The sequence below is a fragment of the Orbicella franksi genome, chromosome 13, assembly GCF_964199315.1.
Source record: "Orbicella franksi chromosome 13, jaOrbFran1.1, whole genome shotgun sequence".
NCBI lineage: Eukaryota > Metazoa > Cnidaria > Anthozoa > Scleractinia > Merulinidae > Orbicella > Orbicella franksi.
In genome coordinates this window covers 1,967,606-1,984,482 of record NC_138157.1, presented here as the reverse complement: position 1 = coordinate 1,984,482, position 16,877 = coordinate 1,967,606, and the positions used below count along the sequence as shown (strand labels likewise).

Below are 16,877 nucleotides of genomic sequence, written 5' to 3'. Positions count from 1 at the left end.
GTTTTATAAAATAAAACTATGTCATTGGATAATGCAGTTCAAGAGTTTTCATTGATAAGGTATCATGGTATATGAGCCATTATACCACGCTCTACATGGTATAATGGCTCACCGTGCTCGTGGAATAATTGTTAAATACTGACTGGGTAGGAGAAAAGTATCCGTCTGGACATTTGCTCCAGTCAACTAGAGATAACTAGAGGCGGAGACACTTCCCGATTGTAATTGTCTCGAAACAACTGTTAGGACTAGAATAAAACAGTAAGCGCATTTATCTACATGAGAACGTCCAGTTGTGTTATCGAGAATTAGAACTGAAAAATTTGGTAAGCTTAAGGGGTTTTTTAAAAACATCAAAAAGTGGTTGTCTTGAAGGCAGGCCAAGGAATTTGCGCTAAAAGTTTAGATTTGGAGATTCAAAACACAGCAAATTTTGAGAGCCTGCTTGAGAGATTTTAAATTGCCGTCGGCATGAAATATCATAAACAGAGAGTTTAATAGTATCTTCACCAATTGTTTTAACAATGTAGCTCAATAAAGTCGTGCTCAGAAAGCGAAAAATGTCTGCAACCTCGCGCTCAAACCAAATACGAAGAGCGCGAGTTAGGGGGGTGCGCCAGGACTACTTACAACCACAGCGTAGGAGGTTCGAACTGGAGAAACACTGGTTATTTCGTTTGCCAGTTTATGGAATGAGTCCCAGGAGTGTCTGATGAACATTCCAGAAAAGAACGAGACCTATGTTTCCCAACTGCAGACTGAACGAACTAGTTCAATCCGCTCAACGGTCTTCCAAGTTAAAGAAGACATATATTTTCATATTTGAAAAAAATTCCAGTCAGTTCCCTCAAACTTGTTCACGGTACTCGCTAAAAAGTTTTATTCCACATATTGACTCACTAGCAAAAAGGTCCAGCCAGGGTCCAGCCAGGGTCCAGCAGTGCTGCTACACAACTATATTAAGTTTTTTTTCAGTCTGATCACTTTTATTTATCGCTTGAGCCTGAACCGATGGTTTTGTTGTTGTTTTCCACAAGTCGAATAGAGGCTAGGCAGCAAAGGAAACCAAAGGAATTGTATTGCAGTGTTATGTTCAGCTTTGACACTGCTTTCGCCGGACCAACGTTTCCATCACCAATTCAAATGAAGTGTTATACGCCAAATAATGGACTCCTGTGAAGACGCAGTTTGTTTTATCCTGTTTGACTTGTTCATGTTGGGAACAATTCAACTGAATTTCAGATACGGTGAATGCGTTTCTTAATCTGGTCTTTCCTTAGCATGAAGTCTTGCATTTTGTTGATAAGCCCAGTATAAAACCCAGAGGTATTAAATGACGGTTAGTTATCATGGTTATATCCGAGGGAAAGGTAGACTACGAGTAGTCCCTCTTTCGCTTAGTCCGTCGTGCGTGACGCGAAAGAAAACCGCGAGAAAAAAATGGCCGCGCGAAATCCTGGGGGCGAGGGGCTCCTTTCGCGCGCTCCTTGCCCCCAGGATTTCGCGCGGCCATTTTTTTCTCGCGGCTTTCTTTCGCGTCACGCACGACGGACTAAGCGAAAGAGGGACTACTCGTAGTCTAAGGAAAAGGTATTTCATTGGGATCGATATAGCGAGGAGTTCGAAGCACCGAGGTTAAACTGTAGTAGAGACAGGATAATGTGAGGCCTTTTTAAGGGTGTGAATTTTACGTATCTGAGGACTTTTCTGGGTTAGAAATTTTGTGGTGCCTTGTAGTTTGGGGTGCAAAATTTTCTTGAGGACTGACTGGGCCTGACTGCAGTTAGCCAATGTAATATAAATAATATAAACAGAGGTTCCCTTCAAACAAGAAGTTTCAGACGTATACACTTCTCCGTTTTAAGATACAGATGAACTTAGAATGGCTTTACGGGCCCGAAAAGTTTCCGGGGCTTTCTAGAAATGGGCCCCTGGGCAGAAAAAGAAGTACACTGTTCAGCCTTTTTTCGTTTATCTTACAAAGAAATAGAAGTTTGCAACCCGGCTATAAGCTGGCTATAGAGTCAAAGTTGTTACCATCTAGCGACTCAAATTTTTTTTTATTTTTGTTTTACAACACATTCCTTTCTAATTCCTTTCATAGAATTCGTCTGTTTATGGTCTCTTCATACATGTGTCTTATTTGTCTGTAAAAAGAAATGTTTACAGGAAAGCTTAAGATCTCTTTAGGGAGCTTAAGAAAACCACATCGGCAACGGCAACGGCAACGGCAAGGTCGCTAAAAAAAAGATTTAATGAGCAGAACAATGGCTGTGCAAGTGCATAATAATTCTTGGTACATTCTTTGCCGTCCTCTGCAAAACAACAACGTGAAATGTCCAAATTCTGCGTTGTCTAAAGAACGTGAACCACGACGGTGGTGACGGAAGGAATTTGCATGCTTTGTGTTGTAACAGTCGATTTGGTTGTTTCGCGAATAGTTTTCAAATTTTAGAGGTAGAACAGAGCTCCTGAACGAAAATGTACTGAAACTTACCTAGCTATTCCAAATGATTGTCGTGAAGCTTCAACAAGTTTCTCTGAAAAATGCAAAGGCTCCCAGGCAAATTACTCAATCGGGATTTTTTTCATTTATTTAACATTTTAATTTAAATCCTCATTACGCTATGCATCGATTTTGTTTTATTTCTAAAAGATCAGATTTTGAGAGCATTTCAAAATATTGAAAAATTCGTAATTTTCTGAAAAAAGCATGATTTCGAAAAAGGAATGCATAGCTATGTTTCCAACGTTGGCTTTAATCGAAATTCGTCGAAAAAGACTGGATTTAATGAAAAACCGCGTTTCCTTTAGCATTTAAAGAAACCGGAAGTGCGCCCGATATCTATTGGAAGTTACGTTTCAGCGCGTGCGCAATTTACACTACCAGCGCACTTCGGTAAGATCAAACAAAGCCACACGGAGTTAGTTTTTCTCTTTCTATTGCCGTTGTTTTTCTTTCTTTCTCTTATTTTGTCTTTGCTCGTACTTGTTTTACTTTGCATTTTGTGAAATACAAAGAAAAACACCTAAAACGTAAGCGAATTTGCAAGTTTTTGAGTTATTTTTATTTTTCGTGCTCAGGCTGACGTAAGTAACCGGAAGTGAAATTTCACCTCCTTAGCAACGCGCGCGAGCGCGCGCATAAATCGGTTAATGGGCCCTTAACGGGGTAATTTTATAAAGAAAATAAGGACTGAGCACTCCAAAAAATGGTGATCGGATTAACGGGGTTTTCAGATAGGAGAATGTGTAGGCTTTTGCTCAGGCCATAGAAGAGTGGTCGTAATAGAGGGGTGATCGTATGGCGGGCGTCCACTGTACTTTTGTCCGGTTACTGTATGGCCGGGTTTGAATCGGTCCTATAAAGGCGATTCAGAAATAAACAAAATCAGTTTTTATCTTTCGAATCAATTTAGAACTATATACTTCGTATTTGATTTGAATTGTACTGACTCCAAAAAAATGTGATTTTGTGAGATAATCTACTTACATTTTAACCACCTTTCCTTCCGATACAAGTGACAAACAAAATCTTAATTATTTAAACAGCTACAGGGAAGTATTTGATCAGGAACGGGCAGCTTTTATGAAAACCCCCGGTACAGTCTTCACACCGCAACCTGATCCAACATGAAAGACAAAGGAAAAAAACCAATCTACACAACAAATATCGCTGAAAAACCGATTGTGATCGATTGCAATCGAAAAGAAATTTAAGGGTGGGCAGGTCGCTAAATTAATCACACAAGCGATGTTTTGAATGGTTATAACTGAAACCGTTTGCAATACCTGGAGAAGAAATAAAAAAAAGAAAAACGATTCACCGTTTAGATTGTCCGCCTTCCCTTCCACCTCCTCCGCCAAAAACACAGTCACCTGAGTTTCACACCTTCATTGTGTTTCAGTCACCGGGGTTTGTTGATTGCAGTTCAGTTTTCGACAGTAAACAAATAAAACCATTTCGTTACGTAACACTGCAATGGAACTGAAAACCTTAGCCATAATCTTACCTATATATATATATCAGTATTAACATTCAGAACCGGTAAACCTGCTATAACACCTTTTACAATAAGTATTCACAAAGTTTTTTACTTGAAAAAAATTTAAAAGTAATGACAAATAGCGAACTAACCGTGGGGTTTTGTTTACGTGGAGAGGGGGAGTTATGTAATAAACGTTATACTGGGAGGCTACACAGTTCCAAAATGATAAACCCTGTACACATATTTTTAAGAGAAAAGCTAATCCTAAAATAATGGGCTTTCATAGTCAATAGAAATGCTCCATCTCGTTTTAAAATTCTCTCTAGATTTAATTTACCTCAAAATCAGTTTAGATGAGTTGGTGCAAGATATTGTGAAAGGTCCTTTTAAATACTCAAATGGCAGTATTCCCAACCATTCCTTACTCTTAAGCTGGTAAAACCTCTACTCTTGTATATACCTGAAGCCTGACAACAGCAATCCTTTCCGACAGAGCCTCCCCATATGGTGCTCTATACGGAGTGCCCCCTCCTCCGGATGACTGAACTAACCAGTAGTACTTGACCTGGCTATAAAAATTTTAAAAAATGTTTATTCACCTTAAAAATGTGGGCAATGTTACGGTAACTTTTACAAACACCAACAATGGCGATAAAAGTCTTCCTGGACAAAACGTTAAAGGCAAAGTTTACCTGCTTTTTTCAAAATCGTGTCTCGGAAGCCCCAAACATCTGACAGCTGGAGTTTTCACAAGTTGTTCAGATTAGCACGAAGCTGGTTATAAAAGACGTTACAGTCGATAACTTCAATTGCAAAATCCGAACCGAACTAGTATTCAACATGTTGTGTTCCATTTTGTTGGCCGTTCTTGCTTCCCAGGTCATTGTCCCTGCAGCAGACGATGACGAGAGCAATGCTATAGAGAGTGATATCTTCTCGATATTATGTTGTTTGTTTTTTCAACTCCTTGCAAAGTTATAGCTAGCCTGTGTTTGGCAACGTTTAAGCTTTTTTTTCTCCTTTTTGATCAATTCTAAAAGCAATTCAAGCGTTCCAGCGTAGACAGATTCAGAAGATTATCTTTAAACTCAGTTTCGTCTCAGTTGAGAGGTTGCTTGTCTGGTTGCTGCAAATTTTTGAAAGTGTCTGGAACCAAAAACACCCGTTCCTAGAGAAAAAATTCGTTTTAAGGTTTAGTTTTCTCCTTTTTTTCTTTCACAGAATTTTCTGAGCCAGTACCACTATATATCTCCTTCGCGTTCAAGAAATCATGACGTGGAAACAGCCATCAGAAAATTCCAAGAGTTCACTGGTCTGCCCGTGACCGGCAAGTTAGATGAGGCCACTATTGCACAGACAAAGAAACCACGTTGTGGAATGCCTGATGTTGATGAAGAAGGCCGCGTGAAGACTAGTTCCAGATGGAGCAAGAAACACTTGACGTACTTTGTCGAGCATGGAGTAGATTTGGACCATTCCACTCAAGACGCGGTGTTTGGCAAAGCACTGAAATACTGGGCTGACGTATCAGGACTGTCTTTCTCCAGAGCTTCCAGCGCTTCCTCTGCTGACCTTAGGAACAGATGAGTATACTTGTAACATTTAGCACATTAAACAGTACAACGTGAAAGTATTTCTCAATAGGTATCATTCAAATGATCATATTAAGTTACTAGGGATTCACTGACTTAACTGATGGAATTATTTCGCATGTACCCCATGCATGATTTGCTTTTGCTGACGCCAGTAAAATGGTAATAGTACTTTATGAGACATGACCTGGAGTAAAGACTTCCTTTGGCCTTCATAGATGATCGAGCCAGTAAAGAAATTGGAAGAGCATAGTGATTTCTCACGTCATGTTAGCTTAGAGCACGCAAAAATTATCACCACAAAAATCATGTCCTTAGCAACAACTCTAAGTCTGTTAAGGCGGAGCTCCCTTAATATACTTTCACTGTTCCTTTCTGGATTCTCAGCTTTGGAAGTAAAACTCATGGTGGAACGTCTGAGAGAACATGCGCCTACCCATTCGACGGAAAAGGCAACGTCCTCGCATACGCCTTCTTCCCCTCAGATGGCCGTTCACACTTTGACGAAGATGAAAGATTCACCGATGGAACATACAGTGGTACAAACCTTCTGTGGGTTGCTACACATGAATTCGGTCACTCAATTGGTATCCATCACTCTGATGTCAGAAATGCTGTCATGTATCCATACTACACTGGATATGTACCAAACTTCAAGCTGTAGCAGAATGATATTGATGCAATTCAGTATTTGTACGGTAAGTTATGTTACAAGAGTGTATTTTGACAAGGAGATCGATCGATTGTCAAGTGGAAGCTGTCAAAAACAAAACAAAAAAACCTCGATCCTTTTTTAACACCATGACATTTCCATGACATTTTCACAAAGTTCACGCTACAATAAGTTGTCAAACGAAACGGAAAATAAAATGTCTGCGGAGAATAAAGCAGCCTCTGGAGTCGCCAAACGAATTTCGCAGGCAAGCCTTTATTAACAAGGTTTTTTACTAAGGTAACGCGTGAAGCACAAGAGTGGAGATGACCCAAGGAGACTCTCATGTAAAAAGGACGTGGGTGCTCGTCGTAATCATTAGGGGTTAAAAAAGCGGTTTAGCTTCACAAGGTTCACAGTGGCAGCTTTCGCGAAACCTTTTAGGGTATTTAGCCGGAACAAATATGGTAGGAGATATTAATTTTGTCACATTTACAACCGTCTTTATCGCTATTATGAAAATGTGAATTAGCACCTCTTTGGGGTGAAAAAAGTTTCGAGCCACGCCGACAAAACAGGATCTTGGTGACTCTCAGGGCTTCTTTTCAAAATTTTTGACAAGCACCCCCGTCCTTTTTATATTAGATTCCCCCCCTCGAGGGGGGGGGGGGAGATGTTCACTGTGTGTCCGGTCTAGTGCATTGTGTCCTTCAGGGGTAAAAACCCATTTCACCCACCGGCCGTCCTGCAGGCTGGAAAAAGAATGAAAACAGTAATTGAAGATATCTGTTTAGATATTTATGTATTTCCAAGATCTAAATAAGGAAAATTATTTTGTTTTACAGGCAAACCCGGCAATGGAGGAGGAGGAGGCAGTAAGTTGTATCGAATGTTTTTTGTGAGTGGAATAAAAGCAAATGAAGAATTACTTCTACGACTAGTCAGTGAGAGAAATTTTCGCACCGGATCACGATCATAGTTTCCCAAAATCATTAACGATTTATAGAGTTGAAACAGAAGAAATCATAATCGTGGCGCTTTTTTGGATATCTGATCTTAATTAGCATAGATTTTTTCTGAGATTCGATTGAGGAGATATACAAAACGTTTACGACATCGACGTGCACTGGGCTTGTTTCACCACATTTCTAGCGCCTCGTAGTTCGTCACAACACTCCGCCTAGCGTAATAGTTTCTGCTCTCTCCTTGGGGATTGGAAATGTGGTCAAATACCGTCTTTAGTATTTGATATACTATTTCTACAGCACTACTAAGCAAATGCTAAGGGCAAAGATTAGAGATTAGCAATAAAAACTCCGATTTTTATACAATTAGCAATTCTGCGATAGTTCTAATGAAAACAAAGTTGCAAATCGGTTACTTCGAAGCGGTCTAATGTCATCAATTATTTTCAGCAAACGACCTTTTTAAACGTTTAAAACTGAGACACTGGCCACGTTTGTTTTTTTTCATTATAGCTTGTCAGGATAAAAATGCGAACTGTAAGCATTGGACAAGTTATTGCAGCCACCACTCGTACGTAAAAGCTAATTGCGAGAAAACATGCAACCTGTGCTGAAGGTATGTTTACAACAAATAAGCAATTATTAAGCGAGGCTGTTGCTGTCCCATAAGCTTCTGTTTCCCCTGATATAATGAAACCTAGACAGTATTATTTACATAATTCACATTTTCGATGATCAGTTTTGATCTATGACGTTATAATAGCTGACAGAGGGGATTTTAAGATTAAAATTAATATCAGTTAACAACTCTGGGAGGAGGGGAGGCTAGCTATCACCAAAAGATGTTTTCTACAGCCAAGCGAGTAAATTTCGGGCACGGTTCCGCAATAAGAAAGGTATTTTTAATTTTGTTTTCAATTTATGTGCAGATTCGCTGCTACAGGGTCAGAAGAAAGTTTGATTGTTCGATGGGAAAAAACGAGATGAATGGTTAATAAAATGATCAAAAGTCAATGAAGTGCTTCCAGTACTTTAATTTAGCTTTAGTGGAGGAATAGCATTTTTTTTATTTAATACTGATTATAAATATACAAAGTAGATGTTCAATAAACTCGGGCACTAATGACAGTGTCATCATACAAGTCATGTTACACGGCACAAACCATTTTTCCCACTGCTTCTATCTCGCCATCTTTTTGCTTTGTTTTCTAAGCGTATCAGTGTAGCAAAATATCATTGAATATATCAATATCAGTAAACGTAAACTTTAAAAGGTAAAAGGTTAAGTCTGCAGGTGAGCCATATGGTCCATCAGGCCGAAACTTATCCCGGTTTCCGTAGCATGAAGCGACTAGGAGCATTTCTACCCCTCGTTCCCAGTGCTATTCCCGCCCGGATGGGGTACTTGTCGTTCACAGGGTTGCACATTCTTAGTATTGCATTGCGCATCCCTACTGCGCACGATTTTCGCGTCATCAGCGCGTGCGCGTACAAAACGTAAGAGATTTCCCTCAAACTAAGCTCGATAGCGAAATAAACGCTCCTTTTCTCTTAAACGAGCACGGTGACCCCCACTTTTTATTTCATAATTTCGATGAGAACAATATCCTCAATAACTGAGAAAAAATTAGCAGAAATCTATGGCTACTTTTTTGGCAAATGAAATAAATACTACAGAGAGAGACATAACGGGCCCAACAGCGCATGTCCAAATTACGTTTGCTTTAGATTAAAAAATGTAGGGTATTTGAAGACATTTTTTCTGGGACGGAGATGAATAAACAATCAAAGAAAGACAAACTCTGTGTCATATAACACGCTGCATTGAAAAATAATCGAGCTTATTTGTTGAGCACAGAGATTACTAAAAGTCACCTAAATAACCGTATTTGTCAGCATTGTGGCGTGAAAACAAACACGGCGACCCCCTCTTTTTACTACGTTTTGAATACTCTCCTTGTCCTGTAACAACAGCGTACCAAATCTCATCGGAAATCTATGGCGGGTTCTCTCACTAAGGAATCACCTTAAGTTCGCCGGTACCCATTTATACACCTGGGTGGAGAGAGGCACTGTGAAAGTAAAGACTCTTGCCCAAGAACACAACACAATGGCTCGAACCCGGACCGTTCGATCCGGAGACGAGCGCACTAACCATGAGGCCACCGCGTAAACGTTTAGTTAGACTTGAACTTCGTGCTTAATCCCAGGCTCAATAAATATTCCTTTACCATGTGTGGTAACTGCACCACTCTTAAATAACATTTTTTACTTTTGTTTTACTTGCTTATTAGATGGAGCGGTTTTTAAGGTAGTGTCGAATGTAATCAGGGAATTACTTATCTTCTCTTTACACTCCCGAGTAACCTTGGTTAATAGCAGACTTCTTACACAAGCGAAAACATTTCGAAAAAGTGCAATCATGTGTTGGAAAGAATCCAGTAACTGACCTTCAAGCTTGGATAGAAAAAGGAAAAATAAGGACAAGGAATGTGAAAGAAAACGAGAAGAATTTTTACATTAAATCCCATTTCTTTTAGGAAAAAAATCCAGAAGATTACAAGAAAACCTTCAGGATTGATCACGCAGAAACAATATTTGGGAAAATATCAAACCGGTATAAAACAGTCTGATTGGTTGATTTTGGTTACTGACGTAATGAGCAAGTGTAATAAGGAATACTATAATCCGCAGGAAGATTAGAGAAATGAACAAAACCAGCTTGTTACTTGTTTAAACAGGTTCCGGGAAGCGTTTGCTCAGGATAACTTGACGTTATTATGAAATATTAACAGGCCTCCGTACAGAACGCTTATGCCAACATTTGAACGATAAAAGGAAAAAAAGAGACGATAAAATGATAAATTAAAAACAAACATCGCTGACAAGTGATTGTACAGCAGCAAAAGCAAGATTTAAGACTGAGCTATTTCATAAATTACAAGTAATGTTCTGACGGTTATACAAGAAATTTTTTACGACTATTCTGAAGAAGAACCCAAAGAAATATTCCGTTCTTTACAGCACCCATCTCCTCCTTCTGCTCTCCTGCCAAAGAAACAAATTTACCTCAGTTTTACATCTTTGCGATTATTAACTGAGTTTGCTTCTTTAAACAACTGGAAAACAAATAAAAATATTGAGAAATAATTGGACGGGGGATGTAAATGAAATTTTCATGTGGGGAAGTCAAAACTCTATCCTTTTGAACATTACCTTCCAGAAAATGGTACTTCTTCAGCATGTTTTCAGTTGAAATGCTGCAAATTTTTGTCTAAATTCTTTCTTAAGAAACAGCTTAAAATGAATTGTCAAATGCAAGAAAACTGTTAGCATCAAGCCATCGGCGAACTTATTACTTCAACAAATCATTATGCCTTATTATATGTTCACGATAATCATTACTGTTTTAGTTTTAGTTTACAAAAGCTTTTGTAACACTGTATGTATTTATGGTCATACAAATAAAGCTTGCTGTTGTTGTTCGCAATGCTAAATACACAAATAAATACCCAAATAACAGTTACAAGTTTCCACCCTTCAGCTCGTGAAACTGATTCATATCTTTTCTATATCTTCAAACTGAGAAAGAGTCACATTTCGAGCGGGGCCCCCGTGTATAGCCCGTTATAGGGAGTACCCCCCACTGGTCGATGCAATCTTTACAAACATTGAAATACCGAGAAGGAGACCAGAAGGCCTCCTGAAAAAAGACTTGAGAGCCAGGTTTACTTTTCATGATTGGTAAGCCTAACATCTGACAGGTGAGTTTTGCACAAGTTGTTCAGGTAAGCACATAACGAGTTATAAAAAAGATTACAGTGGATAGCAAACTTCACTTACAAAACCCGAACCAAGCCAGCACTCCGAACATGTTGTTTTCAGTTTTGTTGGCCGTTCTTGCCTCACAAGCGATTGTCTTTGCAGCAGATGATGACGAGACCAGTGCCTTAGTGAGTAATTTCTTCACAATGTTATGTTGTTTCTTTTTTCAGCTCCTTGTAAAGTTATAGTTAGCCTGTGTTAAGCAATGTTTAAGAGCAGCCTCGTTTAGCTCCTTCTTTGACCCTGTAAGATTTCATATCTGGAAGTATTTTCTTGCAATAATGGTTTCGGAGAGATATCACTAGAAAATGTTTCAAAATAACGAAACGTTTGCTTTTCTTGCAGTAATCGGTTTCGTTACGCTTGGGTCAAAGGTCACGTTTTCAGGAAGATGTGCTGCATTTAGTTCGCTATCTCAGCGCTCGCAGTTTTATTTACCCAAAAATTTTATTTCACTAATTTAAAGAGGAAACAACGCTCTTTCAGACCAAACTAGTCGTTTCGGGAAAAGCCGTGTACCAGAACGCCTTTTTAGCATTTGAAAATAGGCTAAACGGAGACCTCGTGTTAACCTATCTTGGGTCGTTAATTTAGAAAATTCCTCAAATATTTTAGTTTTAATGAAATCGCGATCTATTTAGCTCTAAATATACAAGAAAGGAAGTGCAAATATGACGTGAAATCAGTTTGTAATGACGAATTTTACTTTTGAGTTTACGAGCCTCTGAATATGCCGCTCATTTTCAATCCATTTTGGCCGATTTGGGGCATCAAAACGAAAAAGTTGCGTAAAAAGATAATTTTTGATTTATCGAACTTAAAACAATATTTTTGCAACTAGTGCCCGTAGGGCTTAATTCTGGGCGAGTTTGAAGAAATTCGATTGTTTTCGCTATTTCCAAGTCTAGTTGATATTTAGGCGAAGCTGCTCTTAAGCTTTCTATCTCCTTTTTGATCAATTCTAAAAACAAATTCAAATGTTCCGGCATAGACAGATTCAGAAGGTTATATCTTAGGTACTCTCACCTTCGTTTCAACTGAGGCACTGCGCTCGAGACCATGGCTTTGATTTGTTCACAGTTTAATGTTGGTACTTTCACAGCTCCATGTAAAATCCAGTTCGCCTTTGGTTCCCAATGTTAAAGCTGTATAGAGGGTCTGTACGGGGCGTGCTGGAATCTCAGTTAACAGTAAACTTCCAGAGATTTCTCAGCTGCTGGTGAAAATTACAGTCCATTTCTAAACTCTAAATCAACTTCGTGGAGACAATACCTCATTACCCAAATGAAGGTTAAGACTTTGAACAGTTCAGCTATGAGATAGACCTCCCCTATAAATCCACTCAATATCTCCTTGGGAGTGGCTTCAAGCAGGGTCACAATGAGTCCCATTTCTCAGCTATCAAATTGGTAGAGAAAACGCTTCAATTTCAGACTGACGGTGAAACATATTTTGACGAATTCAACTATCAGGTAAACCTTATCTAAATCCACTTTATATCTCGGATGTCATTGGCTTCAAACAGGGTCATTTTTAGCCAACATATTATTAACAGTTGCCAATGCAAAAATTTAACTCTAGACGCGATCCGTGTTGTACTCAAAATAAGGTGTCAAGTCTGGTTAATGCGAATATGTGTGTATTTTGTATACTTTGTAATTTCAACAAAAGTCCTTTTTAGCTGAAATAAGACACCGTTACATATTACAACACTGTTTTGAAACCCCAACAAATATTTATAGCGTTTATAACCTTTTTTTCTGTGACAGAAATTCCTGAGCCAGTACCATTATATATCTCCCTCGCGTTCAGGAAATCATGACGTGGAAACAGCCATCAGAAAATTCCAACAGTTCACAGGTCTGCCTGTGACCGGCAAGTTAGATGAGGCCACTATTGCACAGACAAAGAAGCCACGTTGTGGAATGCCTGATGTTGATGAAGAAGACCGTGTGAAGAGGTTTAAGACTGGGTCCAGATGGAGCAAGAAACACTTGACGTACTTTGTTGAGCATGGAGCAGACTTGGACCATTCTACTCAAGACAGAGTGTTTGAAAAGGCTCTGAAATACTGGGCTGATGTATCAGGACTGTCTTTCTCCAGAGCTTCCAGCGCAAGATCTGCTGACCTTAAGATCAGGTAAAAGAGGAACAAAAGATACAATCAGAATGTCATAAATATACATGAATTCATCATGAAAATGAAAACTACAGCCAAAAACTAAGTGAACAAAGTTGGATCCTAAACAGGCTCTGATCGATCAAAACGAAGGAATTACATCAAGAATTTTCGAAAGACTAAAGAAAGTGTTCAGGTACAGATACAATATTTGGGCCGGTCACTACCAACCTTCATCGGATTTATTGAAAAGAATCGCCATTTTACATAGTTTATATACATTGATTATACACTTGAAAAACAAAGACGTGAAATTTCACACAGTTTTCATCATTTGATGCAATAAAAAGATAGACGACAGTACCCATGTATGAAAAAAATGACAAGAAGATGATTATTGATATAAAAATTCATCACATTTTTTATAGTGTGATAACGTGTACTTAAATTCAACCTTTTTGTGTTCAGCTGAAGCTTCACTCTCCCGCCTAATTTTATAACCTGTTAGCCAGGCATGTAGCCATTGCGGACCTATCTATACGTAAGACTACTACCTCGCTATGTCAGCAAGCTCGAAAATTATAACCACATCATGATATTCATAGCAACTCTTAATATGTCGAGGTGGGCCTTCCCTCCCCCCTCCCCCCTAAAATTACTTTCATATTACCTTTAATATTCCAAGCTTTGGAAGAACAACTCACGGTGGAAGTTCTGAGAGAACATGCGCCTACCCATTCGACGGAAAAGGCAAAGTACTTGCACACGCTTTCTTCCCCTCAGATGGCCGCGCGCACTTTGATGAAGATGAAACATTCACCGACGGAACATACAGTGGTACAAACCTTCTGTGGGTGGCTACACATGAATTCGGTCACTCACTGGGAATCCATCACTCCGATGTCGAGAATGCTGTCATGTATCCGTATTACACTGGATATGTACCAAACTTCAAGCTGCAGCAAGATGACATCGATGCAATCCAGTACTTGTACAGTGAGATATGCCACAATAGTTTATTTTATTAAACAGGTATAATTAGGAACAAGACAAAATGGAAACGACTTACTGAATAGAAATGAACGTTTTTTAAAGGAGCATTCTGCCCTTTTCAAATTGACGAAAGTTTGCAATGCTACAAATAAAGAAACTGCCTCATTATGTCTTCAAATTAAAATCAAAAGACCTTGCACAGAAAGATGTCAGTAAAACACAAAAAAGTCCCAAGAGTCGCTGTTAAAATCCCTTCCATGGGTTTAATTCATCAAGGGCTCGATTCGTTTCGGCGATTACGTAAGGGTGTGGATTACAGCTCTTGGTATAAAGCAGAATCCATTCTGTTGTCCCTGCTGATGTCCTTTGCATTCAAAAGCAATTCTTTAGTCCTAAAAAGAAAAGATATCAGTCTATTCTATCAAGGGGCGGCCTGTTGCCCAAGGCGTTGAGACAGGGCATCAGTATTGAATCGCTGACTAGCGTTGCGTCCACAAAGGCAACTGACTCAAAATACAAGGCAAGACCTGTCTCTATCTGCGAGTCGTTTCTTTTACTCCTCATAAGCGGTCTTGAGGCAGCTGCGATGCCAGAATGCTCTTATCCGTCATCCATCACGTATGAAATCAACAGATATCACCCCCCCCCCCCCCCAGCTCGGTGCGGAGATCATCACAAGCTAAAACCAGGTTTACGTTTTCGACGAATGCACTATTGTGACAATTCTTTGATGACTGAAGCAAGATGGAAAGATTGGCGATGAAATGAGAATAGTAGATCAGCAGCTTTAAGTAGGAGTGAAGTTCTACGAGGTACTTTAGACTTAGAGGTTCACTGATAGCTACAATCTTTTCAGCTGTGAGTTGTTCACCTTCCCTATCTACCCGGTACTCTAAGAGCTGTATTCGTGTCAATGAACTCAAACGCGGACCACTTGGCGGATACAACACGAGAGGTTATGCATGAAATACTAACTGTCTCGGCTTGTACGTCATGTCCTTCTGCCAAAAACGAACAAGCAAAGCTCCACCCGGCCTGTCCTGCAGGTTAAACGAAGCAAAAAGATAATTATGGGTATCTCTAGTTTTTGACGTATTTCGCAGATCTAAACAATTATTATTATTATTATTATTATTATTATTATTATTATTATTTATTATTATTATTATTTTTTAAAGGTAAACCTGGCAGCGGCAATGGAGGAGGAGGATGTAAGTTACACGGCTTTTTTCTGACTGGTCTACCAAGTTGATCGAAGCAAAGATTCTCAATCTAAATTTTAGAAATGAAAGTGTTTGGAACTATGTGAATCACGATCATAGATCAGCCGCCGTTCACGAAAGTTTTCGGTAGTAGTGAAGCATTGAAAACCAACAACAAACGATTAGGTTTGAAAGATGAACGAAAAAACCGAGAAGAAATCCTTCACTGGGATAAATAAATTAATTAAAACGGTCGTTTTCTTCCGTCAACTTGAATGACATGGAAGAACGAAACAGTTATACGAAATTTAGTCAGACTAAACCAACCAAGCCGCTATCCAACAGTAATTTTTTTGCAAGTTGACCGATAGAGGTCAAATATTCATTGTTTCTTGCTAACATTGATAATTTGTGGAAAACCTGAACATCCGAGGTTTTCTTCGTTTGTCAATTTGCACAGAATTTGCAGCAGTCACGGTGTAATTTCTAATTTTTCCTACAGTAGCACTAATCATTTTTTACAACTCAAACGGATTGTTTGCTCTCGTTGTAGCTTGCGAGGATCAGAATTCGGGCTGTAAGGGTTGGAAGAGTTACTGCACAACCAACTCGTATGTACAACGCTATTGCAAGAAAACGTGCAATCTGTGCTGAAGGTACGTTGAAAAAACGTATATTTATTAAAAAATTAGCACTCATTGAACATGGCTGGGCAAAATATATTGTCCATCCCGAAGGCACCGGAAAATAATTGATTTTTGCCACTATCACGATATTTTGCTCAACCTCGTTCAATGAATTGCTCATTATTTCACACTTCACATCAAGTGGAAACCTTGATGGTACACCAAGATCCTGTTTTGTGGGTGTGGCTTGAAATGTTTTTCACCCCTTAGAGGTACAATTCCCCCCCCCCCCCTTCCCGAGACTCAAACTCCTTTCAAATTCTCGCTATATTTGTTTGACAATTGGGCACTTAAAGTTCACCAAAGACACTTAAGAAAACCAAGATCTTCTGTTCAATACTTCATTAGGGGTACGTTTTATGAAAGATTAATACTATTTCCAGAAGTGGGTTTATAGAACGGAGACTAACTCTACATTACCGAACTCGCCTCCTTACTTCGCTCACAGATAATTAAAATTCGAAACCTTTTTAGATATTTTCATCAGGAAAACACAAAATTTGCCAGGAGCGTGTACGAGAGGGACGACAGATGGATTTTTCCGAAATATATTTCCTATAACAAGACTAATGAGTCATGTGACTTATAGTTACATAGCTAGAAATATACTGATACAAATTTTGTTTTCAATTTATTTCCAGATCGCCTGCCACAGAAGCAGAAGAAACTTTGATCGCTTTATGTAACCATCAGGGAAAATAAATGAATGTTAATAAACGCATCAAAAATGAAATTCGTACAGTTGCTTCAATTTAGCCAAGTCATCTCCAAAAGGCTCACATGCGTCTTCCGATCAAAAATGGCAGAAGACTCTGGTCAAAAGTGAGAGCCGTAATCTGGAACTAAATCAATAT

The 16,877-nt window shown here is 39.1% G+C and overlaps 2 protein-coding genes and 1 long non-coding RNA gene across 3 annotated transcripts; 2 read left to right on the top strand and 1 right to left on the bottom strand.

The window, feature by feature from the left end:
* The first annotated feature begins 4,634 nt into the window (after window positions 1–4,634).
* LOC145466229 (collagenase 3-like) lies at window positions 4,635–6,409 on the top strand. Its single transcript, XM_081449963.1, has 2 exons — window positions 4,635–4,670; window positions 5,187–6,409. Exons 1-2 carry the CDS (start codon window positions 4,635–4,637, stop codon window positions 5,574–5,576), a joined length of 426 nt encoding a protein of 141 aa, XP_081306089.1. The 3' UTR covers window positions 5,577–6,409.
* Window positions 6,410–8,444: 2,035 nt separating this feature from the next.
* On the top strand, window positions 8,445–16,841 carry LOC145466740 (matrilysin-like). Its single transcript, XM_081450449.1, has 6 exons — window positions 8,445–11,151; window positions 12,793–13,163; window positions 13,828–14,138; window positions 15,314–15,346; window positions 15,891–15,993; window positions 16,665–16,841. Exons 1-5 carry the CDS (start codon window positions 11,071–11,073, stop codon window positions 15,989–15,991), a joined length of 897 nt encoding a protein of 298 aa, XP_081306575.1. The 5' UTR covers window positions 8,445–11,070; the 3' UTR covers window positions 15,992–15,993; window positions 16,665–16,841.
* Window positions 14,139–15,307, bottom strand: LOC145466743 (uncharacterized). The gene is made up of 2 exons (XR_014041974.1): window positions 15,111–15,307; window positions 14,139–14,527 (listed from the first exon to the last, which is right to left on the bottom strand). It is a non-coding gene; the product is annotated as an uncharacterized LOC145466743 (long non-coding RNA).
* Window positions 16,842–16,877: the final 36 nt, after the last annotated feature.

What these genes read in the sequence shown, in the direction of transcription:
- LOC145466229 (XM_081449963.1), top strand. Translation starts at nt 4,635, where the DNA reads ATGGCGATAAAAGTCTTCCTGGACAAAACGTTAAAG. An exon ending in TCCTGGACAAAACGTTAAAG is followed by an intron (nt 4,671 to 5,186) that starts GCAAAGTTTACC and finishes TTTAAGGTTTAG; the next exon opens with TTTTCTCCTTTTTTTCTTTC.
- LOC145466740 (XM_081450449.1), top strand. Translation starts at nt 11,071, where the DNA reads ATGTTGTTTTCAGTTTTGTTGGCCGTTCTTGCCTCACAAGCGATTGTC. An exon ending in ATGACGAGACCAGTGCCTTA is followed by an intron (nt 11,152 to 12,792) that starts GTGAGTAATTTC and finishes TTTCTGTGACAG; the next exon opens with AAATTCCTGAGCCAGTACCA. An exon ending in TGCAATCCAGTACTTGTACA is followed by an intron (nt 14,139 to 15,313) that starts GTGAGATATGCC and finishes TATTTTTTAAAG; the next exon opens with GTAAACCTGGCAGCGGCAAT.